This window comes from Protomyctophum parallelum, assembly GCF_964188405.1.
Source record: "Protomyctophum parallelum genome assembly, chromosome: 20".
Classification (NCBI taxonomy): Eukaryota; Metazoa; Chordata; class Actinopteri; order Myctophiformes; family Myctophidae; genus Protomyctophum; species Protomyctophum parallelum.
The window spans coordinates 21,235,498-21,260,604 of NC_139718.1; the positions used below are offsets into that span (position 1 = coordinate 21,235,498).

Sequence of the window (25,107 nt, forward strand, 5' to 3'; positions counted from 1 at the left end):
CCAGTATTATCCCTGAGATAGAACAGTGTATTTTACTAATTGCAGGAATATTTTGTAATTGCGTATCAAAATGGTGAAATGTGGCTTTAATAGAATCTTAAAAAGTGAAAAGCGATTTCACTTTTTGATGTAACCACTATGGCTTCAAAAACCTAGATACTATCATTGAGCTTGACCATTTCCAAAGGTACAAACATGGTAGACTTATGAAACACTGACTAAACTAAATGTACTATTTATCCTACCCTGGAATAGTGTTTGAGCTCTCCGTTTTTACCCTGCATACATTATAAACACAAATACATTCACTGCCGTCATTATTTTGTCATCTTCTGTTGTACGGGATCAACTAAAAAAGACCTAAATTAACATTTTAATTAATTATGTTATCTATTGATCTTCCTATGATTTCATTCAGTTTAAAAACAAACTTGGCATACTCCCGAAAATAAATCAGAGAAGCACTACTCAAATATGAGATTTCATCTAAACAATTCATAAAATTGGTTCATTTTTGCAACCAGACCTTCAAAATCTCTTCCAAATCCATCAACAAGGCTGGAAAAATATGTGCTTGACATTTCTTTTTTAAAACAATATTTTATTAGGAAAACTATTGGTGGAGGTTTGTCTAACCCATGTTATGCTTAGCTGTGAGTGCACCATAGCAGTTTGGGGAGGGGCAGGACATACAAATGTACCTGGAATTCACAGCAATTCACTGTCACATTGTCCATGAAGGTGATCTTTCGAGACAGTGTCTCGATTTACCCTCTTTGTAGGTTATGTTGTGCACGTCTCCAAACTGTTTTACTAGAATAATATGTAAATTGTATGTCTTATTATCTTAGTTAGAATTCCCATGTGTATGAGCCTTGTGAAAAAACATATATTCTGTAACTTGAGTCTTGAGGTTCATGGTGTACACCATCTTCAAACCAGTCACCTGTAGTCGAGAACTGTAGGTGATCATTCTTCATCAGGGAACTTGAACTTGGCGTAGACAATGAGCATGACCATAGACATGACCACACACATGGAGCCAATGACAAGATAAGCAATACCTAGGAACTGGTTCTTGCCACCCATCCAGGACACATTGCTGAACACTACTTGCTTTCTCCCACCAAAGCTCAGCACAGGATAATCTGGAGAAAACTCAGTTAAGGATTTACATAAGAATCAGAGGGAGGAATGCTATTAGGAATGCTTTACAAGCCATTGTATTGGCACAATATACACAGGGCTTTCTGAGGTAGAAACGAATCAACTGTAGATCATTATATTATTTGCATAGCTCAATTCAAGATATTTGTTTTGACCTTTTTCCTACTCATGACTCCCAATGTCTTTGTTTTCATTATCTACCAGCTGAAAATGAGAGCCACACCCATCTGGTACAACCAGTTAGCCTAGGCTCCAGCCAAACAATTACATGGTGTTGTAACATGAAACAGCCAATGAAATCAGTACTACTAAGAACTCTGGACACTGACACATGCATTACTGCCGATTTAATCATTTCTGATTATGTACTGCAACATAGATATAGAACGGGGGGCGTCTGTAGCTGCAGGCGCCATGTTAGAAATGGCAAACTGGAAATCAAAGTGACTACTAGCCAATCACAGCACGTCTTTTCCATGACAGGCAGAATCTATTCTAGTTGGGACTTAAAATCGGGACTTGATCACCCCGGCTGGGTCACCTGAGTGAGGGGTATGATGTTGTGAGACCCGAAACCCAGAGGACCTTGGGATACATCACTGAGGATATGTCCCAGGTGCATCCATGCAATGTTTTTGAGGCCCCTCCTATACACAGGTTTAATGTTTGTCTTTAGTAATAGTTCAAAGTTTGTTTAGTAAACGCATTGACAACAAGTAACTAGAACTGCACTCTGTCGAGTGCATACTTGCTTGTTGCTTGTAATAAAGGTAAAATATACAATGTGTCGTTTATGTCATATTGTCCCTTTATTGTTAATGACGTTTAATAATGTTTGTGTTGGCACCGTTTGTTCTACATCACCTAATGAGTTAGACTTTAATATATCAGCACCCCTCACTTCACACGGGTGATTTTTTCGTTCTATACAACTACATTTTGACAAGTCCCAGGAAAGAACTGCTGTGATTGGCCAGCTACTCACCCTTGAGTGGCAGTTTTTCATCCCAAATATGGAGGCCGCGATACATGGTATCTAATATCATGGTATACGCTCCAAGGTATCTAATTATAATATCTATGTACTGCAATCCGTCACTGCCAACCCCCTCTGTGGAGGGTGTAGGTAACCAGCAAGCACTGTTGGAGCGCATGACTGTCGGGAATTGAACCTGTGCCTCTGCATGGTGAATGAAGGTTTTACCTTCTGTGCCAACTGGACACCCCTACTGTACATGCTTTAATAGTTACAAGTTGATACTTTCTCATCTTCTCTTGATTTGTAATTAAAAAGGATACTGTAAGTAATTTCAAGGGAGTAGTTGCCTGCTGGCAGACCCTCTTGGTAGTCCCCTTCTGTGATACGACGGTACAGTTTTCTGAAGTCTGGCAGCGCTGCTCTCCTCATCCAGACCAGGAAATCCTGATTGATGAAGCCATTGTTCGCTGGATCACTAGGATCTAGCTCATAAGCTGGTTTGGACCAATATACAGGCTTCACAGTACCTGTGAATTAGTTTATTAGTTATGTCTATACCAAATAACAAAACATGTTCTTTCTTATTTAGACTAGACGCAATATGTGTTTAATCAACAGATCCATCATCAACTCTATAGTATATCCAAGTATGATCTAATCCTAACAGTTTCCCAACATTTTGTGGTCCAATTTAATGCCACCCAACATATACTACAAGGAGGATTTTCTTTTTGAGTGGTGCAACCACTCCTACAACCAGCTTGCAATGTCCTCGTACGTGTTTGTGTGTCTGTGTGTCTGTGTGTCTCGTACTTGTTTGTGTGTCTGTGTGAGCATGAGTATGTGACTTAAAAATAGCAGTAGGGGGCGCCAGAAACAGTGAGAGGGGTAGTGACTCTAATGAGAGAGAGTGAGAGAGGTAGTGACTCTAATGAGAGAGAGAGATAGAGAGAGAGAGAGAGGGGGGGGGGGGGGGGGAATTGCACCACTCAGTTCACACGTGTGTGATTTTTATTTAACCAGGGGAAAACCCCCATTAGTCCGGCAGCTGGGGTTGTGGGGTGGGACATTTTGTAGGCCTAAAATATTGTCTATACATACATACTGTAAATTCATGAATCCACTTTTTTATAGGGGTTTATACCATTGACATCCTATATACGGCAAAAATGTCAAAATATCAATGTATATTGCTCAATGCAGACAGCCGGTCAGCAAGTGGATTCATGAATGTATGTATATAGACAATAATCACAATATTTTAGGACAATAAAAAAAGACTACAGTATATACACCAAATTTACTTTTTAAAGTAGTAATAAATTACTCCTATTGGCCTAAATTGTTTGACATGCACACGCTCGCCCTTATATCAAACATCTGGCAATATTTACTTGTCACACTCTTAATGTGTACGATTAATATACAAATATACACGTGTTCAGTCACAGACAACCTGCACAGTGATAAATAAAAATAATCAAAGTGAAATACCATTGAATGCGTTCTTTAGAGGCGTGACAGATGGATTCCTGTATTTGATGTTGTAATCCGTCCACCAAGCAATCCCTTTTCCATCAAAAGGCACCTCCTTCCTTTTTCCATTCGCCATTTCCTGGAAAAGCCTGAATGTGTCTACATTGGAAGAATAAAAAAAAAAGGTTTAGATAATATTTTGTGTTTAAGCAGTGGACATCTATCTATAGTCTGGCATCTATCATGTACCATTGAACATGCTGTTTGCTACTGCTCCACAAGGTACAATTGGTTTATCGTTTGCCTTCTGATAGGGAGCGCAGTTGTCACTTGGTTCCTGTAAAAGAAACAGAAAGCACAGTTGAAGGGGGAACCAAATACCATATAATATTTTTTACACTGATGTTTTTCAATAGATAATGTGATAGATCTTATCTAATATGCAGCAGCAAAGAAATTTCAATTCAAATTTTGTACCATGGGCTTAATCCATGCATTGATAATAGTCAAAATACCCTACCGTACTTTTTCATATTTTGTACCTTAAAGTTATCCAGCTCTCCAGAGAGCTGTACGTCATCTTTAGAAACACCATATCTCCTGTAGTTCTGGAAGTAGTTGGTCAGACCATAATAAAAGAACACTGGGCCCTGTGGATGACAGTGACCAATACAATCACAAGTTAGAGCAATTATGTTTTACTTAACATTAAAGTAAAAGTCTCTGTGTATGTGTGTTAAACTCATATTCACCACAAATAACTTGTCCAGAGAGAATTCCAATGTGCACGGACAGTTTTTGGTACCCGAGTCTGAGCACTTAAAGCATGGTGAGTCTGTCTCTAGTCCAGTGTAATCTTTCTGTGAAAAGAAGATAACCCGGAAAGTTTGCCATTAAATATTGATACATACAAGTCCGAACTTCATTGTGTGGAGTTGTGTTACTGACACTTCACACTCTGTGACAACAAAACATATGATACTATCAGTGACAAACCCATGAACCAACTAACAAATGTCAATTTCCAGGGAAATGTAAGCATCACATTAATATTGCTAACAAACATCCATAACTTGTTAACTCATTGTTAAACACCTTGTGTCAACCAGCATCCATCAATCCTAATGGCTGAGTTAGATTCCTGGCTCCTCCTGGCTTTGTTTCGGAGACAAAATGTCCTTGAGCAAGATATTGAACCCATGACTGTTCTCGATGAACAGGTGGTTGATGCCTTGCACTTGCATGGGTGCCTTACAGTCTATGTCTGAATGTGTAACACTTAAATGTGTGTCTGTGTTCCGCCATTGTGTGTGAATGGGATAATGTAAAGTACACTGTACACGCTGTAAGTGGAACATGCTAGAAAAGGCACTATACAGCATAAAAAGTCTGTTTACACAAACCCCTCCCCAGATTACAGACTACATCTTAAATGTTAATTGTATCTTATAATTTCCTATATGGCACTGTATTTGTGAACTCCTTTCTGTCATGTGTTCCATGCCAATGTAGTTACAGTAGCTCTGGTCCATAGCTCTAATGTGCATTAGAGCTATGCTGCTCTTCCTTGTCTTCCTGCACTCGCATGAATTGCAGACCAGCCTCTCAAAAAAATCTTTTTCTGGCCAAAAAGTCAATATTATACGTGGGGGGCTCAGAGTGCGTCCACCACGGAAAGTAGGCATTCTAATCACACAAGCCGTCTTTGTATTGGTGAGTGGCAAAAAACTTAATTTTTATTTCCGCTACAGCCGAGAGGCTGGTCTTGGTCTGCATTTCATGCAAGCGCAGGAAGTAGAGAGTAGCATAGCTCTAATGCAAAGGCAGGTCAAATTCATATGTATCTGGCAATACATTTTACTGTGTATTCAGCACAGACATACCTCCAAAACTTGGATGTTCCGTGATGTAACAAAGAGTGCGACACCAATTCCGATGAAGGCCAGGCCAATGAGGACAAACCCTGGGATTACAATCCCAGCAGACAGCATAGGCTGCCAAGCCGGTAGCCTCTGCTGGGTGAAGGCTGTGTTGTCAGGCCGGTTGGGGTATGTCTTCTCGTCCTCATCTCGAGCCATTCCCACGGTTCTGTAAGTTGAATCAGTCCATGAGGAGTTATTACATAATTATTTAATGCTACAATTCATAACTTGTATCGCTACCCAAGATTAAAACCTGTGTTTCCTGCTGCATAATCAAGCAATCTTTATTTCAGACCCAGGAGGATCCTGATCACAAACAATACAATAACAGTAAATACAAAATAAAAATAAATAAAAAAGGTAAATAAAATGCACATATCCCACTGTTCAGTTTCTGTGGGCATGTGGGCAGTGGTTCCACAATCCCGATGAGAACCTGAGTGAACGGCGTGTAGGGTCCGTTATTACAGCGATGATGTCGTTTATTGACTCAGATGCCCTACAAATGAACCTGTACATAAGGTTACGTAGTACAGCAGAGCAGGTAGGTACTGGCTAGCACTGGAGCTTCTTGGCACTCTCAACAGCAGCCTCATACAATCATTATAGGCCACTGTGAGTCTTCTGATGCTGCTTTGTCTATAGCTATTAGCGGCACCATAGGTGTGCAGTATACAGCGGTGTACAGAAGGATCTAAAGAGCGATATCTTCACAGGAACCGAGCACATGCTAAATTTGCGACACAGCATGTTTGCTTGGGCATACAGCTTCCGTCGCTGTCTATAGATGTCCTTGTCAAGAGACCAAAACTCAGGTAAAAGGAAAAAAGGCTTCAACAAAGGCTTTTGAGGGGCACGGTGGCACAGTCGGTAGTGCTGTCGCCTCACAGCTAGAAGGTCCTGGGTTCGATTCCCGCTGGGGACGCTGTGGGTGTGTTCTCTCCTCCGCGTCATCAGTGCCCATACCCGAGGCGGAGTTGGCGAAAGGGCCCTTCTGTGTGGAGTTTGCATGTTCTCCCTGTGTCCCCTAAGCCTAGGGTATGTACTCTCACAAAAACATGCAACATTCTGGTCTCTAAACTACCTCCCCCTGGCCAGCCGGGGCACCTGATGGATGGGAAAGGAACTTCCGTGCTACATCCGGCTGGGGAAACTCTCCCCTGTCAGGTGAAGAGAAGCAGCTTGGACTCCTCATGAATAGAAGGAAGCATGAGGACAGTCCGCTGCCCCCCCAGGTTGGCAGAGGAAGTGTAGCACCCAGGATTACATTATTAGATAATTGACACTGGGTGGAATTTTCTTTGTTGCAATTATTTTTTTGTAAGTCTTTTGAGCTTTGCAGATGTAATGGGCTAAAGTGTTATGCTATCATTACAGCCCATTACACAGACAGTAATACTTTCCAGCCAGTAGGTGTCGTACCCTACCGGGGTACATTTCTCAATGGAAGACCAAACCACTGCAGGTGGTGTAGTAGTGGTAAATGGTAATTTAATCAACCATATACGGATTGGATAAAATAAAGTTGCATTAAATACAATAAGTTCCGGGCCGAAGCATTAAAACGTGCAACAGTTCAACAATAGTTTGAAAGGGCCTTAAATTCTTCCTGAATCCTGCTGATGGAATTTGGGCCCATCGTCCCACCCTAAACAGAACTTGTATCCACGAAAGTTTTTATTAGCAGAAGCCCCGGAAGGCGATTGCTATCCTTATTTCGTTTTGCTCCGACAAATGTTCAAATGGGCATTCGTCCATATAAATCTTCACCCACACAACTATTCTAGACACAAACTCTACATGTTCTCCAAGTGGAAAAACAGCAAAACAATGCGCAGAACTGAATTTCCGCTTTGCTCGTGAAAATAAACAAACATCAGACAATCAGATCAACCTAAAAAGTACATATTTTTTCTTACAGCTAATACTAGCCTACACAGTACACACACAACAATTGTTCTTTTGAGTTGTACTCACATGGTATGGTGAACGATCGAGAAACAAAGTAAAGTAGTAAGGCTTCAGGCTTGAATTGTGGACGGGACGGAGGAGCAGCAGATCACCTTTACCTACTAAACCTGCCGATCAGGTTTTCGCAAGGTGACGTCATGCTTGATTTACATTCTGTCACGCGACGGTGTCGCGCGCCCATCTACAAGCTCACACCGCGTCGCGGTGAGACGCTTTGTGAGCTTGTAGATCGGCTATTTTGAGCGGCTAGTCTGGGATGAACCCCTCAAGGCTATTCCGAACAAATTGTTTCTTTTGGCTCCTTTTTATCCGAAACTGAAGCCAAGGGTGGGGGGTGGGGTGTGTGAAAAACCTTTAGGAAAGCACAACTAGCATGGTATAGATCAGGAGTACGTAGGCAACCTTAGGCCCGGCCACGGATGCCAACATTTGCACAGTGAAGGGTGATCACAGGCACACTGGCATAAGTGTGCAAGAGATGATTTTTCTTTTTAAAATAACATTAAATTACGCTCTCTCAAATGCATGCAAATCCTGCACAATTCTACATTCATTCAAACTGAACTGTGACTGGGGACGGAGTCTTGGAGATAGGTGGGTTATTATTAATAATGATCATTACAACTATGTCCTGATGTGATGTGAAAGAAAATAGTCAGGAAGAAGAAAGAAATGTTATATTCAACATCTGTTGGAATGGCAGTGTCATAATTCAACATAATGTAGACATGGCACACTAACTATCAAGACAATAAAAACACAGCACTTCTATAATCTATACTATAGATTATAGACAGCACATTATGCAAATGAATCAGTGCAGAATCCACTCCCTCGTTTTGACTGACATCAACGGAGACAAAGCCTGTTTCATGTTTGAGGTTGAAAATCTACCCTCCCCAATCTACCTTCCTGATTCTGTACATCCATGATTATGAGTTTATGGAATAAAATAAAACAGTGCACATCCTCCGATCTTGGTGCTGAGCCAAACTGTTAAACTAACAGATATCATGAAGAAAAGCAAGGGCTCGCAACTCACTTTGTAATGCTCCAAGTATTAATTCACATCCCCACAGGCAGGACATACGTTTCGACCGGTATTGGTCTTTAAAGACCTCCCTGACACTCATCAATTAACTCCTGCTTCTCAACTGTGCCGTATTAAGAAGCTCTGTTGTTGTTTCAGCGACCTCGCCCTAAAGGGAGGTCGCTTCTCGCCCTCAGGGCGTCTTACTGGTAGAAATAAGGCTGGAAGGAGTATTTACGCTCAGAGTGTTCTATTTATACTCAATGGAAATGTATACATTTGAAAATAAAAAATAGGACAGCAATATGATAATGTGAACCTTTATTGTTCATAATATAAATGGTAGATTCAAAATAAAATAAGCCAGTGGTTTAGAACATATTCTACAAAGTCATTGTTCCACAACAGATCCATTTTCAAATCGATATCGTCTTTAGAGCCCTTGAAGTTTGCTGTAAAGACAAGAGGACAAAACCATTATTTGTATAGTTTATTTCTGTATCTATCAAGTAACTAAAATTTAACATTAAGCCAAGGAAAATATCCCACCTGTCTTCAACAGTTCTGCTGGATGGGTAGTACACTTTGAAGGTGAAGCCACTTTTTGGGAATGAGCCCTATTATAATAAATGGACAACATATTGACAATGGCCACTTCATCTGTACCAGCAGTGTCTTAAGTATTTACACACTCACAATATTACTAGCCTCATATATATGCAGATATATACCGGGTTTATGCAGAGACAGTCTGTATTGGTAATGCTGAATGGATCATATTTGTCTGCAAAGATGATGACGTCGGGGACAGGGTAGACCCGTAGAGCATAATCATAGGCCCAGAACACAGGACTGACATACAGAGGAAGAGGAGTCAGGTGACCCTGAGACAGGATGGTCTTCACAAACTGGGGAAATGGGGACACAATATTGAATAGTTTAAAAGTATGATTGATATTTGGATTAATCTAAACAGGCCAGAACACTAAAACATTTCCAAGACAACAACATGAGTCAAAGTTCATGAGAGACAGTTTTAAAGAAAGGTTGTAATGCCACGGTTATGTATCCGAGAACTATGGATACAACACACTACTACACAGTTAAAGGTTTGAACAACGTATGAAAAACATGAATGTAGTTCGCCAACTAAATCATAAAACAAGCTTTGAGACAGGACACTTGAGCCCAAAACTCACATGGTTTGGGATGTCAAGATTGGTACTGGGCAACCGCACACAGTTCCTGCACATCTTGTTGACCAGGTCCTCTCTGATAATGACAATCTCCTGACTGCAGTACTGGATTCTGGTCGGAAGAAAATTATCAAGAATCAGGGGCCATATTCATGAACTAAATAAATACATTTGCTGTTCCTTTTTTTAAATCTAGATTCTAGAACACAATAGCTCTAGGAAATATGTGTGTGTGTGTGTGTGTGTGTGTGTGTGTGTGTGTGTGTGTGTGTGTGTGTGTCAGGATTGACGTCACGCCTACCTAGTCGTGACGTCACCCCACCCTTTATAAGGCATGACGCCAGCACTAATCCTTTGTCCGATTATAATTTCACTAATTGTCTCTGAGAATCTAAAAGACTAAGCTTTGCAACTTAATAACTAAGTTGCCCCTTCAGCAAAGGATCAAATCCAAGACCAAGACCAAATCTTCCCATTACACCGGCCTAGGTCAGCACTTTCCGCTCTTGTGACGAAGAACGCCTCTACCAACCATCACAGTGTGTGTGTGTGTGTGTATATATATATATATATTTATTTGGAAACTTTAAAAGCAAAGTGTGTGTACTCGAATATTTAAACTTAGATTTTGGCACAGTGTGATATGCCCTATATCATACATATTTCTAAATTCCCCATATTCACCTGCATGGGTTGGTAGTAAACACTGAGCTGGGTACCCTCTCCCTGAAATCCCCGGTGATATGGTCTGCCAAGGGAGGCCTGAGCAGGAAAAATAATACAAATGTATATGTATCCAAACCACTCAATGAATGACGGGACTGTGTGTCTCTTAATTAATACTAACCTGGGCAGGATAGTGCTAGGACCAGGGTCTTCAGGACCAGGTACAAACACAAAACGACTACTGTAAGATGAGGAATAATGTGTTGAGTTACTTGAACTTGAATAGAAATCAACCAAATACAATTCAACAGTACAAAACAGAGAATGACCACAATAGCAACATTACCTGGCATGAATGGCGGGGTACGCACATATGGCATCAGCAAGAGCTTTCAAGGACTCTAAAAAGATATAAGCAATGTCATATAGGCAATCATTTATCTCACGTCTAAATATACCACCAGATGTCACATAGAAAACTGTGACTGATAAGAACTTTAAACCATTAAAATTGGGAAGCAGAATAGCATCTCACAGCACGTCACTTAGTGCTTGTACATCTGCTAGTTTTATTACATTTTGGGAAAATCTTGACATTGTGAGAACTACCTAGGAGGTGAGAACTAACTAGGACGCATTCGCAGAATCGTCCTCAGGTCTTAATGGGTTTGACTCTCACCTTTGAGTGACTTTATCTGTGTTTTCCCATAGGGAGCAGAAGAAAAGTTTCCGCAGAAGATGAAACAGGTAGGAGGCATCGCAGCATAGCCTAAACCAGACAAAAAGCAGATAGCTGTTGTATTAGATTTAAAGTGGCTATGACATTGCTTGAAAATATCAGTATATAATATTATGAATAAAATATCATAATATTGTACATCATATGGTCTCAGTGAAAACAGCATATGACTATGAACTTAGGTTATAATGTAGGCTATATAAATCTGAGCTATATGATTAGAGAAAATTCATCATGTAGCATTAGAGGTAAAGTGCTGCTAATTCTTGCTCAAGTTTCTGTCAAGTGGGTGAGGTTAATTTGCAGGAACATAACGACTGTCACTGTCTTAATTATTATATACAATGGACAGCTTAGCAACATAATGGCCATTAAGTTTATAGGCTTTCTTTTAATAAGCCTTCCAGTTTAGCTGAGTTTTGCCATGTTGTACATAAGGTATGCATAATATTGTTCAGAATGCAAATGTAGAAACGTGGTGATTTAGCAAATAGCAAAAATGTGAGTCAATTGCACACCTGAGAACATGACGTGGATCTTCTCTATCACCTCTACACTGTCCAACCACACATCTGAGAGAACTACAAACATGGCGTCCTCATTATCCTCCTCCAACTGCTTCAGCTTGGCAGATGCTTTGACGGACGTGGTGGATGGACCCCCAAAGAAGTTGATGTTACCATAGTATGCCCTAGAAAAACAGGTTTTGATGCAGATTGTTTTAGGAGACACTTTACTACCACGGTGAGGGTGGGGTCACTTAAAGCTGCATCACATTAAGTTTCATTTCCTACCCGGGATTCGAACCCAGGTTACCAAATTACAAATGGCTCCGCAATATGAAATGCTCACTTGGCCAGGTGATATTGTGCTCATGACTCATGAGCTTCAGGCAAGTACAGTAGGTGTCAACTGGCCTAAGTGACAAAGGGTCTATATTTCTCACGTATATCTATTCTACGTCCGAGCATAGACATGGTGATTGGCCTACCGACACTGCCGGCCTTACCAGACTTTCCTCAGAGGTGGATAGCTATATGCTGGATAGTCTGCCAAGAGGTTACTCCATGGTGGGAAATAAATAAATAATAAGTACGATATAATACAAGAGAATGACAGCTTGGCACGTGCGACAGTAACTTTTATGTTTTGTAGAAGAGGCAAATTAATGTACAGTGTAAACTGTAAAATGTGTGTACAGTGTAAACTTAAGTTGAAACATTATTGTACTGTAAAAAGGTCTCTTTTCCCTTGATCTTTATCATTTTTAGCATAATAGTATTAGTTTACTATAATTTGATTAATACACGATAATCAACACTAACCCTTTAATTTAGAACACACCCAAATCAAATCATACAAATACGTGTTCAATCAATCAATCAAAGCAAACGACAAACAATATTAGTTTGCCTATTCTACAAAAATAAAAGTTACAAGTTACTGTCACGTGTGCCAAGCTGTCATTCTCTTGTACTTCCCACCTCAGACGGAGGACAGTCTGGTGAGACCAGCGTTATTCTGTAGTGTCGGTAGGCCAATCAGAGGCAGGCGGGGCGTTACCATGTTTATGCTCAAACGTAGAATAGATATACGGTACACATATTTCTCACTGGAAGAGTAGGAATTCAGACCTCCAACCACTGCAGATGTACTTATTGTACTAGTACACTTTCTTTGGAGCTTCTGACCTTGTATTTGCAGATGGCTCTGTCGGTGGGAACCCAAAAGCATTGATATGGAACACAGAGTCCTCGTACCAGCCTACAGGAGAGAGGACAAGGCTCGACTTCACACTGCATAATACTCAGTTTGAAAGAAATTGTACAGTCTTCTGGTCTTTGGTATTATGCCTGTATGTCCACTTACCTTCTGCCAGAACAAAGCAGGACTCTGTGTATAGGCCATTATGGAACTGGTGAGAGCAGTTAAGGTATAGATGGTACATCCTGATACTCAACATATTCATTCAAATAAATAACTATACAATATCTCATAATTTTACTAAATTATATTGGTCAGACTGTTCCCTACTTCCCTTGTATCATAAATTCACATCAATATTGCCATCAAGTACAATGAAAGGATATTCCCTTGGACATATCCAGCTGTACTGTTCCTGTTGGGTCCTCTAGGTAAAATTTACCCTAGAATATAGAAGGTGAAAAAAGAACAAGATCCACAAATTACACATGTTGAAATTGTACATTTAAAGCCATAATTATTGTGGTTGAAAACATTTTGAAATTTTCAAGGCACAAAAGAACATTTTGTGTATGTGCTTCATAATAAACTAAAGCGAGCCACCTCTTTCATCTGTGTGATCATTCCCAATACGATCACCTCTCCAACTTTAGCTGTGCTACCCAGGAGCGCCTCAACCGTCTTCAGCTAGAAGAATAAATGACATGTTACTAGGCATTATTCTTACATTAAAGAAAACCATCACAAAATACAAATTCAGAAAATGTCACTGCGTTGGGTACATCATGTTGAAGCCACTGTAGCAGATTTTATATAATGATGTGATTACAGCTTGGTACCTGAAACTTATTTCTGCCCTCATCTACAGCAGCGCCTATTGCAGGAGGAGTGAAGAGCTCATGCCGATGCGTTCTCTACAGAGGAAAAAAATAAAGAAGTAAAAGACAACCTCTCATATGAAATTCTACTATAGTCTATAGACAGAACCTCTGTGTACAACGAAAGGTTGTTTTGGGACTTTGCTTTGGCCATAAACGTTAACACTCAGTCAAACGCATCCTGAAGTAGAGCTGACTGACCTGTTGTAGGAGTGTGTAACGTTCCCTGAAGAGTTCAGCCTTGTCTCTGGCTACACCACACAAACTGGGAGTTGGGTGGCTAGTCATATTAATACTAGGAGAGACGGATGAATAATTAGCAACAATTTTGCCATCATAGCACGGCTTGAGGTGTGTAAATATTGAACATTTGAAACAATCAAAGTTTAATCCTTTTTGGCATGATGGATTGTATATAGAAACTTTCACTTACGGTACAAACTTCTTCCTCTCTGCATTGTAGATATATCTGGGTATATCAAAAGCTCCAATGATGTTGAAAACATTATCACTGCAAAAGAGTTATTCAACTCTAATTAACAAGTACAATTGTTTTGTTATTATGGGTACAAGATATAAACTATTTAAATTAGTTATCAAATTGATGATCAAACACATGACAGATGAGTACATGGATCATTTAACTTGAATATATAATTCTCCACTTACTACAAAACAATCATACAAATAAAACTATACTAAAAATAACAGTATTAGAGTTATTTTTAAACACTACTGCATTTGCAAGCATTGATTTGCCAATGCAAAATTGCTTTTTTCTTGTAAATAACACATCACAATTAATCCGGTCATTAATCAAGAAAGCATTCAACTGAGGAGGAAATATAGAACCTACAGTCCTTCATCACTCGACTGACTGCAGTCCTGCACAGCAGTTTCCACAATAGACAGCTCTATCATATTGGAGGACACTGATGGAAGACAGTGTTCTTTAGTTGAAACCAGTATTCGGATAAACACAACAAGCAAGCACACACAGGGAGATGATAAACAAAAAGCAACTATACTGAAACTACAAATGTAATTTTCGCCAAAGTCAACTGATTTACTTACATGGCTGTTTTTCCACTGCATCCAAAACCTTCTCAATGATATCATCCAGTTCAATGGGACTGACAGACTCCAGTACCTCCACAAGGTACCTGCTGGCTTCACTGTAGTAAAACACAATATTAACATTATGCACAAACAACACAATAGTATTAGCCCTATTCAGTCAGTCAGTGTTCAACGCTGGTTTTGTGGCAATTGGGAAATAGTCTGAAAGTAAACTGATTTGATCACGCTTACAATTTTGAGATTTAAGGTCTAGTATTTACGTATACAATTGCTATAAATAGTAGCCAGACGTTATGGGCATAAACAAGAAAGTTTAAGGGCAAATTACTGATGACGCACCGTGCATTTTCAAATCATGTTTACTTTACAATTAGGCCCTATTCAGACCAATTCGTCTTACTTTTTAGTCAAAGAATAGACATGTAACATTAATGTGCCCACAATGTTTAGGTGCCAACTATATTCCTGTGTTCGTGCGAATTCAGAACAGAACTCAACACACACACAACCCGTTTACGAATGCAGTCGGTATGAACATTGCAGATACATACGGTCGAAGGATAAGTCCTCGCATCTTGAAGCCAGTAGAAACTTTAGTCTTTATTTTGCGAACATCCATGACTACTATAGTACTAATATGAGCCAAGAAGAACAACAGTGACAACTCAAGGTTTGGCGCTAAATATCAACTTCCGTTTGTACTCTGTATTACATCACTTCTGGTTCTGGCTTCTGGGGCAAAAAAGACCGCTCCCCTTACAGTACAGCCGACATCCGTAACCTATCGAATTCTGTGTCGGCGTTGCAAAAGACTACATTTGAGACTACTGTTCACCATTTTCCATCAGACGAGTGTAACTTACACAATAGATAACCCTCCAACGTGCACGAAAATCGTTTCAAGATACTCTCACGTTGGTTTGCAATGAGCTATGACAACATTCGATAAGTTACCAACTTTGGTGTAACACTGAGGAGAGCTGTCAAAACATGTCATCTGCCTGTGCCTCATGGGCATGTTGTTATTATGTTGTTTTCGTAAACGTCCGCGTCGCATGTGAAAAATAGAGTAGATGAGCAGCTCAGGGCCTGATTTAGAATGTGAGTATGTTTTGCATTTCATTATCTAATATAACGCCATATTAAAGCTATAGATTTATACTACAGTTTTGTATTAACCCCACTATGGTCAATCAAAGTGCTTCAAATGGACTGTGTCAAAAACGAACGAGAAACACTTGTTTTTGTGAGCTGCTAAACATTCCATAACCAATCCAGTTGACCTAGCCCAAAATATTTGAACTCTCGTAGATTTTGACATGTTCAATCTACGCGCGTTCAAAGATTTATAGTTGGGTGCTTTCCTGGTTGCCCCACCTGTCCGATTATTCTCCGGGAAAGTGGATGACATAATCCGAGACCGAGTGGATTAAAACCTAAAAACACCTTTTTTTACGAGAGTTCAAATTTTGGGCTACTGTCTGTTCTCTGTTGTTACCATATGTCTCACTGGACATATGTCCCTAGATTCATTATAATGTATTCCACGACCACTAGGCTACTCTAGTCCATAGTTTAGTTTAGTTTTACTGATTTGTTTTGTAGCACTATTACAAGTACATCCATGGATCTGGATGTGGATTCGGAATCCGCACAACGGAGGCACTGCGCGGAGCTGGTCGCCCAGGAGCGAAGCGGCCACACGGCGGTGGTAGAAGGCAATCGGTTATATGTGTGGGGGGGATACGTGGTAAGAAAATGAAATCCACCATCATCAGCTAGCCTGCCCTGTATTACATCAAATGATAAACATGTCAATGTCAATGTCAATGTCAATGTCAATGTGCAATCAATCGACAGTCAATTGGAGACGATGAAGTTTTTCTACCCAGTGATGAAATATGGGTATATGACTTACACCGAGGTATATGGTAAGAGTGTGAATTAATGTAATATCGAATTATCTTGTTTGTGTCAAAAAAATTATATTATAAATTATATACAGTATTAGTACACACAGTAGGCTACTACAATAAAAAAAAGTAATAAAGTAACATACAGTATGTTCTGATGAAGGACAACACCTTTCCTCCACCTTTGGTCTGTGAAGGGAAATGTTCAGCATGACAGGGGAAGTGCCACCTTCAATGTCTGGGACTTGTGGCTGCTACTTGAATGGACATATGTACATATTTGGAGGTTGTGATGACAATGGACAGACCAATCAGGTTAGCATGAGTTTTTAGGAAATTAAAGGTGATTGATTGTATGTGGAATGGATTTAATTATTAATAGGTAATTACTACTGTAGTATCAGTGTATGAAATGTAATGTAATGTGGAAGTTGAGGAATACATCAAATACTGTATAAATCAAGTTAGTTCTCTGATGACCAGTGTTTGATTGTAACTAGATCTATTGTGTCAACATCCTGGATGGTAAATATGCTTGGAAGAAAGTCACACCCGACATCGGTTCTCCCCCTTCTCCTCGAGACAAACTGTCCTGCTGGGTTTATAATGGAAGGTACGAACGTGGAATTTACTAGTCTTCTCTTACCAAAGGTAGACTATATTGTGAAACAGAACGCTCATTTTTTGCAAATACCAATGATTCCATTAACTGGAACTATTAACTTCTACAGCCACCACGGTTAATTGTTAAAATTGTCCTTAATCACTCTGCAGGATCATGTACTTTGGAGGGTACGGCCGCAAACTACTAAGGGACATTGACAGCAGCAACAGGAGTTTCATTGTGGATGAGGCTTCTTGGGTATTATTGTTATAATTTTAGTCTTTAATTTCTTTCTTAATGCATGTAGTTCTGTCTTTAGACCACAGACGCAATGTGTGGAAAAGGCCACTCTGGTTTATGAGTGCTGGGTATGATGTTATTCTCATTGAATGTGCATGAAACTACCTTTACATGATTTTCAGGTTGAAGATGTCTTCTTTGGATGGAACAATGAGGTCCATATGTTTGACCCATCACAAGCCAGTTGGAGTGAGCCACAAACCTGTGTAAGTCTGTTATTCTACACAGAAATTGTCTGAATGATAGCTGTCCTTGTGTTTGTAAGCCTAGACCAATTGCAGTAAAGGTTGATGATTATAAACAGCAGTTACAGAACGTGGTGCTGTTGTGTCTCTGGTGTTGAAGGGATAATGTTTGTGCACAGGGTCGTGCCCCTGCCCCTAGGGCAGCCCATGCCAGTGCAACACTGTGTCACAGAGGATATGTGTGTGGAGGCCGAGTTATGGTGAGAATTCTACATCCATCTCAAGTCTACTGCATGTCAGTATTCTATGGAAAGTGGAAGATTTTGATCATAAAATTGAGTGACTCACTAGTAGTACATACTGTAACACTATTCTTTTTTTAAATGTAGGAAACCAGGACAAATGATGTTCACTGTCTAGATCTTGAATCATGGACATGGTCAGAAATGTGAGTTAGTAGTGCAATAAACTTAGACATAATCAAATTACATACTCTTTAGAGTGGGCAGTCCGCACATTAGTATTATCTGACAGATACAGTATAAAATGGGGAGAGAACAACATTGGGCTGAAAGAGATTGACTGACTGACTGAGCGGTTGGTTGGTTGGTTGATTCATTGATTGATTGATTGACAAAAAAATGCATATACATGGACATATATATTTTACATACAGTATGTCAAAGGATAAAGCACAAACAACATACTCAAGAGCACATTGTGGTCCTTAAAGTGCACAAAAATGTTTGTGTAAAATGAATGAACATTAACATTAAATCTTGTATGTTTCCTCAGAGTTCCAATCTCCACCCTTCCCATCATTCCGTTGGGCAGATCATGGCATACCCTCACAGCAGTTTCAGATAATGTCTTGTTCCTGTTTGGTGGACTGAGTGTTGATTGCAAACCAATGAGTAAGACATTAATTATTTGTATTTCAATGTCCTTGATGGTATATCATTTTATTTTATTCAATAAAAAAACAATATTTCCCTTCCAGGTGATGCCTGGTTGCTTGATGTTGAAACAAAGAAATGGAGAGAGATTGAGCATCCGTATCAGAACAAACCAAGGTAATATTTATCACCTAAAATGCTGTCATAAATGTAACTATATTCATCTGGAAATATTGTTCACTTAGCATTATTGACCAAGTTTAAGGTGATCTGCTGTGAACAAATTTATTGTGAGAATGTTTACTGTCTAATTCTATTTTCCTACGTAAGGTTGTGGCACACGGCATGTCCAGGCAAAGACTCTGATGTGATTGTCTTCGGAGGAAGTTGTGACTACATCCTGCTTGTTGACACTGTAGGTATTCTGAGGGTGAATACCATTGACTGTATATAAACAAATGGATACACAACAGACTGAATTGTTTTAATCTCAGACTTTTGAACAGTTGCAAATCTGAAAACATGGAAAATTAAATCACGTCTCTCCATTAAATTACACTAATACCAACATAGTCCTAATTAAATTACGTTTAAATATGCAAGATTAAGTGAAATGCTAACCGCTTGAAGGAAACAATGAACTTTAAGTCAAGCCTAAATTACAATCACAATCACAAATGTTTACTTAATTTAGTGCCATAGTTCTTTCCATCAAATGAAGTTGCAAATTTGATAAAATCATTGCCTGTATAAAAATGTAAAAAAGAAAATCACCATATGTAGAATAAGGAAGGTTTCATCTATATTTCTCTTCAGGGTCACTGCAATGATGCACTTGTTTTCCAGACACAACCTTATCCCCTGTTCAGGTAAAAAAGAAAATGTCAGCATTGTATGATTCACAACGGATATAAATACAGAACAAATTATATAGCAGCTGTTTTACAAAGATGTCATTAAAAAAAAGTATTCATTCAGCTACCATTGTGTCAATGACAACTTCTACTGTAAATATGGTGTAATATTTCTTTATAACCTTTTGTCTTACAGGCTTTGTGAGGATTACATTGCAAAGAATGCGAACATCAACAAGACACTTCACAAACATCTCCCGCTCCTGCCACCTGTGCTGCTGCAAGCAGTGCAGCAGAGAATGTCTTACTATAGACCTTTAAAGAAGAAACAGCATTCAGTCTGATACACTTCCTTTCAATGCGTTAAATGCAGGTTTTTATTTATAGATTATTATTATCATTATCAAGGCACTTGTCCTCCCATCAACCTTGATCTTCCCAACCAGGTTTAGTGGAAGCATTTTAGTTTTGAAACATATTGTGAAAAATGTTATACATTTGGATAGGCCTGTACTTTATCGTTTTACACATATTTTATACAAAATACTATATTTAATGCTGGGGGGGGGGGAAGTGTACTGTGACTGTGTTAAATAAATGGCACAGCAGAAAGGTTGTGTCTTGTCTTTTTTTTGTCTTGTCTTTTGTCAAATTACTGACCAGTTATAAATACTAAATGACACACATGCTATATTGGCACACGTAAGTGCACACACACACTTCCACCTCTTTATCATGCATGCCTTCAAGAACCGTTTATACAACATAATTACACTGATCATTGAAACACCCATACTGTAAGACCATACTGTATGTTTTGCATACTGCTGGTCTTACTTCAAGACCACTAGGTGGGAGTATAGGCCTTTGCATTGTATGTATATGTAGCTGCCTGAAACTTTTCTTCATCAGCAGAAAGGCAGCTGCCAACCAAGGGGCCTCGATAATCCCCTTCGAATATCCCCATTGCCATGCATTCCTTCTAAAGGAAGGGAAGGGTGGAGATTGGAGAACAGGAACTGTGCTCAGGAAATGAACCTTAAGTACACAGTCCCAGCTCACATACCTTTTCAAAGTGGCTGTATATTATAAAATGGAAAAGGCACAAATGCACAGAAATGATGGTGGGAAATAGTCTTGGAATGGTATACCAATAATATCAGATACTAATTCATATTTGGTGTAAAAACTAAGCATTATTCATCACTGGCTAGTCTCTCAGTATGTGTGAAAAATAAAACATGTGGGTGGAGCTACAAGAGAAAAAAATCTTAGCCCAAACAATGTCCATTACTGCATTACCCATTAACAGAGAAGGGAAAGTAAAGCAGCTAATTGGTTACTTTATAAGTTACTGCACTGCACACCCTTTGTGAGGAACAGCAAGTTCCTCTTGGGGCGGCGGTGGCTCAGGGGTAGAGTGGCTGTGTATGGTAACCGCAAGCTTGCCAGTTCGAAACCGGGTTCCCCAGAGTCATTGTTGAAGTGTCCTCGAGCAACCCCAACTCTGAACCCCAAATTACTACTGATGTGCTGGTTGGTGCCTTGCATGGTTTCCGATGTATGAATGTGCGTGTGAATGGGTGAATGTAATTCACAATCTACCGTTTGTAAAGCGCCTTGGATAAAGGCGCTATATAAATGCACCATTTACCAAGTTTCAGGGGTGACAGTGACATGTTGGTACCTTACCATTGCAGGTGCAAAAAAAACAAAAACAAGTTGACATAAAGGGAAGAGTCTTCTTGGTGCAATTACATTTCTTCATTGTTATACATTTAGGAACAACAAAAAATAAAATGTATTTGGTTCTGACATTAAAAGGGCTTCACAATTGTTTGTGTCCTATTGTTTACACTTGGTCAAATATGCATGATTGTTTGTACTTTTTGTTGTTTTGTGTATCTGTAGCCTACTCAATTTTCTTTTATTCTATTGTTTTAATGATGACGATAACTGTGTGTGTGGGGGGGGGGGGGTGAGTTTAATATAAACATATATTAAAAAATGGGGCATCACTCTGTTCCTGATAGATTATAAAGGGCCTCTATAGATGAAATAGGCCTGGACAATTTAAAATTAAACTCCATCGATTGTCAGAATGTATTGTGACTTCATTAGCAATGAAGTCATTACTTTGCCTTTTCCTTAAAAGTCTCCCACCCCTGCACTATAGTGTTGTAACAACACTGTTGTTATCTCAGTTGGGGGTCAACTACACTCTCTCTCAATTGTATCCATCAGCTCCTCTTCTGATCCATCGAACAGTACAGGCATGGCGGGGGAGTTGTGAAGAGATCTGGAGAGCATAAAGAGGTAATATAATTAAAACAAAAATATTTGTGTTTCGTGTGTGCGTGCGTGCAAACTTAAAAGCACAATAATAATTTGACCGAATTGATCTGGTTAGGCTAAAAGGCACATGTGGAAGTATTGTTTTGATGGCTTTTTGTCTGCCTGTTATATCTTGTAAACAATGGTAGCCTATGCTATATTTTCAAGGTAAATGTGATCCGCCCCTGGGCGGCTTTCTACTAGAACTCGCGTGTGCGCATCACTGAGCTCGGAAATCAATAATTGAGCGGTGTACTTACGAGTGTTTTTCTGATCTGGGAAGAGATTCCACACAACAAGGACCCTTTGTTAGCGAACCCTGTTGAACAGTTAACACAATAATTATATGATCGTCCTCTATTGAACAATTATTTATTTATTTTTTACAAAATTTGTGTCAAAGAAAGTCAAAGATATAAAATAAAAAAAAGGCAAATAGGCAAATATAATCTTACATTCTGGAAGGGAGGTGTGTGTTTTTTGAAGTTGCTGAACAGACCATTGCTCTTCTTGTTTACGTCAATATCTGGGCCACGTGGCTCTTCACATAATTCTGTTGTTGGCAAAAATTGGGGAGTTGAATTAAAGTCGCTGTCGACGTGGACCCGTCTAAAATTACACAAACCGTATGTTTTGGATCGAATAGGCGTATAAGATTTCTTGGGGCTATTTTTCCTTTTAGAAAAATCCTCGTGGTCCTCGTATTTTGCCAGAACCCGGTCCGATTCCACAATAATGTCATCGTCCTCCGCAGAGCATTCAGAGTCGTGTCCTTCACTGTGGCAGTCCATCTGCGCGCGGGTGCGCGCGTTGGTAACTTTTGCAAAGTTGGGTATTTTCAATGACCTGAAAGAATGGCTCACCAATTTCTGAGAATAAGTGTCATCTCTTTTGGGTACATCTATCTCACTGACACATGCAGGTGCGACTTTCTTCCCTCTGCTCGTCCCGCTCCCCATGACGTATGAGTTATATACTATAGGCTGCCCAACACCTATATTAGCCTACATAACTGAGCCTGCAGCCTACAGTAGGCTACACTACTGACTACACAACTTCATGGGAGATGCAAGGGCACGCTCCCATTTCCAGATTCCCTCACCCCACCACAGTCAAGTGCTGCCAAGGTTGAAAATTAACTGAATTGACTGCTTTCCACACAGTGGGGGACTGGCATTCACTCTGACTTAACTTGAGGCCAGCTGTCGAAAAGGTTCAATAAACTGAATTCCCAGAGCAAAACAAATTTGTTAGCAGCCCGCCGCCGCTACTAGGATATCCACGTCCTCCTGTCATGTAATTCCTCTGGGATAGGATAGCCTCTCATCATTGGACGATACTTTTTATTAGTAGGGGCATATATGCTAAGTCTCGAAAAAAAATCACTAAAAATAAGTTTTGAGAAGAGACGGACTCTCAATTTCCCATCTTATGAAGAAGCGCAGTGCATCAGCAACGGTCCATGGGAGCTGCAACAGTTGGCCAAAGAGCTAGAGAAGAGACGAGCTGTGTCCGTTACATAACACTCCAGGCTCAGACACCGCGGAGAAAACTCCGCCTTCTAAGTTCTCCATCAAATTTATAGACGAAAGAAACTCCCACACCGTTTCGATTATTTCTATTGGATGGGAAACAAGCATCAACTTCTAAGAGCCTTGCACAAGGGAAACATTTATTTGGACTCACTAGTCCTAGATCCTACCTATAAATCTGTGATCTAATAGTGAATCCATCAGGGGGGAAAGGCATAACTTCTAGGCCAATGACCATGGCTAAACAGTGACAGTGACACTGCAAACAATTCGTTTGATTAATCTCTACCACATGTGACATGTCATCAGCAACAATGCCCAGCCCATTGCCTGTCTGTGTTCAGCTAATAGGGTTTACTGAGTCTGTCATGTGTGAGAAGAGGATCGAAGGGACATGCCCCCCCCCCCCCCCCCCCCCACACACACACACACACACACACACACACACACACCACCCCAGTTCCGCAGCCCCAGTGTTCAAAAAGCCACACTGACACAAGAACAGGGGCATTCCATTCCAACAGCTTGAGCTTCCCAGAGATCCCTCTAAGCTTTTGTTTGGACCACTTGCATACACAAAAGACCCAGCAGGGGCATCTCTCTGCCAGGGCCGTCCAGCTAGAACCTCAAGTCAACCCCACTGAAGAAGTTGTTTGCCATCTTTCATTAAGTTTTCCCCTCTCGCACTCTCACCGCCTGTCTCTTTATCTCCCTTCTTTCTTTCTGTGTGTGTGTGTGTGTGTGTGTGTGTGTGTGTGCCACAGCTGTGCAACCTGCTCTCCCTGGACGTAGACCAAGTCAAAGACACCTGGCGTTTAGGCAACTGACATGCCTCACGATCGTGTAAAAACAACAGTCCACATCAGTGGTTCTCAAATGTTTTTTTTAATCTCAGGCCCCTGTAAATAACCTTTTCATCCAAGGCACTCCTGAATTTCATTGTTAGCCTTTAGTTTACAGAACCTTACATCATATTACGGTATGTAAATATGTAAATCTTTCAGTATGTATCACAAGGAAAACTTGAGAGAATAGTAGCCTAGTTTCCATTACGATTGAAATTAACTTCATAATTGACAAAACCTCAGCATCCCTATTCTGGGAGGGAACATTACCCAAAAATTGCCGATCTACAAGCTCACAGCGCATCACGTGACACTCTGTGGGCTTATATATAGGCTATTTTTGGCGAGGAAGTTTGATGGTCCATCTTAGTGGTTAAACTGAAGTGATACATTCCAAAGATAAATAAGTAATTTGCGGCACCCCTGGACTTGTGTCACAGCACCCACTTTGAGAACCACTGGGTCCAACACTTTTGAATTCCCTTTTATTCTTAAAATTGTTTTACAAGATCCAGCCATTCTCTATGTTGTTGAATGTTGTCATGAAGCTATGTTTGTGTTTTTGAGCACAGGGCCCCTTCTCTCTGTTCACTGCTATTCTCAGTTAACAAGCCATAGAGGAGGTGGAATCGGCCACATCTGGACAACAACTCAACGGCTTCCAGATGAGGGGGTGTCTCTGCAGCTAGGAGGAGGGAAGGAGCCCACAGCCCATTTGGCTGCATAACTGTGGTTTCTATGTGTTCTCCCAACTTCAGGAATATTCCTTCTCCCTTTGCACGGAGGGCTCGATAGGCTTGGCAAGTTATTTTTCTGTAGAAGTCTTACAGATTTCC

General features: G+C 40.1%; 3 protein-coding genes across 4 annotated transcripts; 1 reads left to right on the plus strand and 2 right to left on the minus strand.

The window, feature by feature from the left end:
* Nucleotides 1-344: 344 nt before the first annotated feature.
* tmem30b (transmembrane protein 30B) lies at nt 345-7,618 on the minus strand. The gene is made up of 8 exons (XM_083791927.1): nt 7,522-7,618; nt 5,506-5,710; nt 4,375-4,482; nt 4,165-4,272; nt 3,872-3,959; nt 3,641-3,781; nt 2,467-2,673; nt 345-1,148 (listed from the first exon to the last, which is right to left on the minus strand). Exons 2-8 carry the CDS (start codon nt 5,698-5,700, stop codon nt 970-972), a joined length of 1,026 nt encoding a protein of 341 aa, XP_083648053.1. The 5' UTR covers nt 5,701-5,710; nt 7,522-7,618; the 3' UTR covers nt 345-969.
* Nucleotides 7,619-8,849: 1,231 nt separating this feature from the next.
* Nucleotides 8,850-15,471, minus strand: pole2 (polymerase (DNA directed), epsilon 2). Of its 2 annotated transcripts, XM_083791419.1 has the most exons (19): nt 15,360-15,471; nt 14,803-14,903; nt 14,585-14,660; nt 14,162-14,239; nt 13,930-14,023; nt 13,690-13,764; nt 13,454-13,537; nt 13,237-13,293; nt 13,016-13,064; nt 12,838-12,910; nt 11,665-11,837; nt 11,087-11,176; nt 10,754-10,808; nt 10,589-10,648; nt 10,426-10,503; nt 9,745-9,853; nt 9,277-9,453; nt 9,095-9,162; nt 8,850-8,997 (listed from the first exon to the last, which is right to left on the minus strand). In XM_083791419.1, exons 1-19 carry the CDS (start codon nt 15,425-15,427, stop codon nt 8,979-8,981), a joined length of 1,584 nt encoding a protein of 527 aa, XP_083647545.1. In that variant the 5' UTR covers nt 15,428-15,471; the 3' UTR covers nt 8,850-8,978. The 2 variants fall into 2 exon arrangements, with proteins under 2 accessions (XP_083647545.1, XP_083647544.1); XM_083791418.1 differs by having other exon boundaries at nt 8,850-9,162.
* Nucleotides 15,472-15,800: 329 nt separating this feature from the next.
* On the plus strand, nt 15,801-20,314 carry LOC310878081 (kelch domain-containing protein 1). The gene is made up of 14 exons (XM_083792191.1): nt 15,801-15,909; nt 16,414-16,558; nt 16,669-16,739; nt 16,919-17,036; nt 17,222-17,334; nt 17,496-17,583; nt 17,748-17,831; nt 17,990-18,070; nt 18,200-18,258; nt 18,606-18,724; nt 18,811-18,883; nt 19,037-19,121; nt 19,523-19,575; nt 19,757-20,314. Exons 2-14 carry the CDS (start codon nt 16,433-16,435, stop codon nt 19,902-19,904), a joined length of 1,218 nt encoding a protein of 405 aa, XP_083648317.1. The 5' UTR covers nt 15,801-15,909; nt 16,414-16,432; the 3' UTR covers nt 19,905-20,314.
* Nucleotides 20,315-25,107: the final 4,793 nt, after the last annotated feature.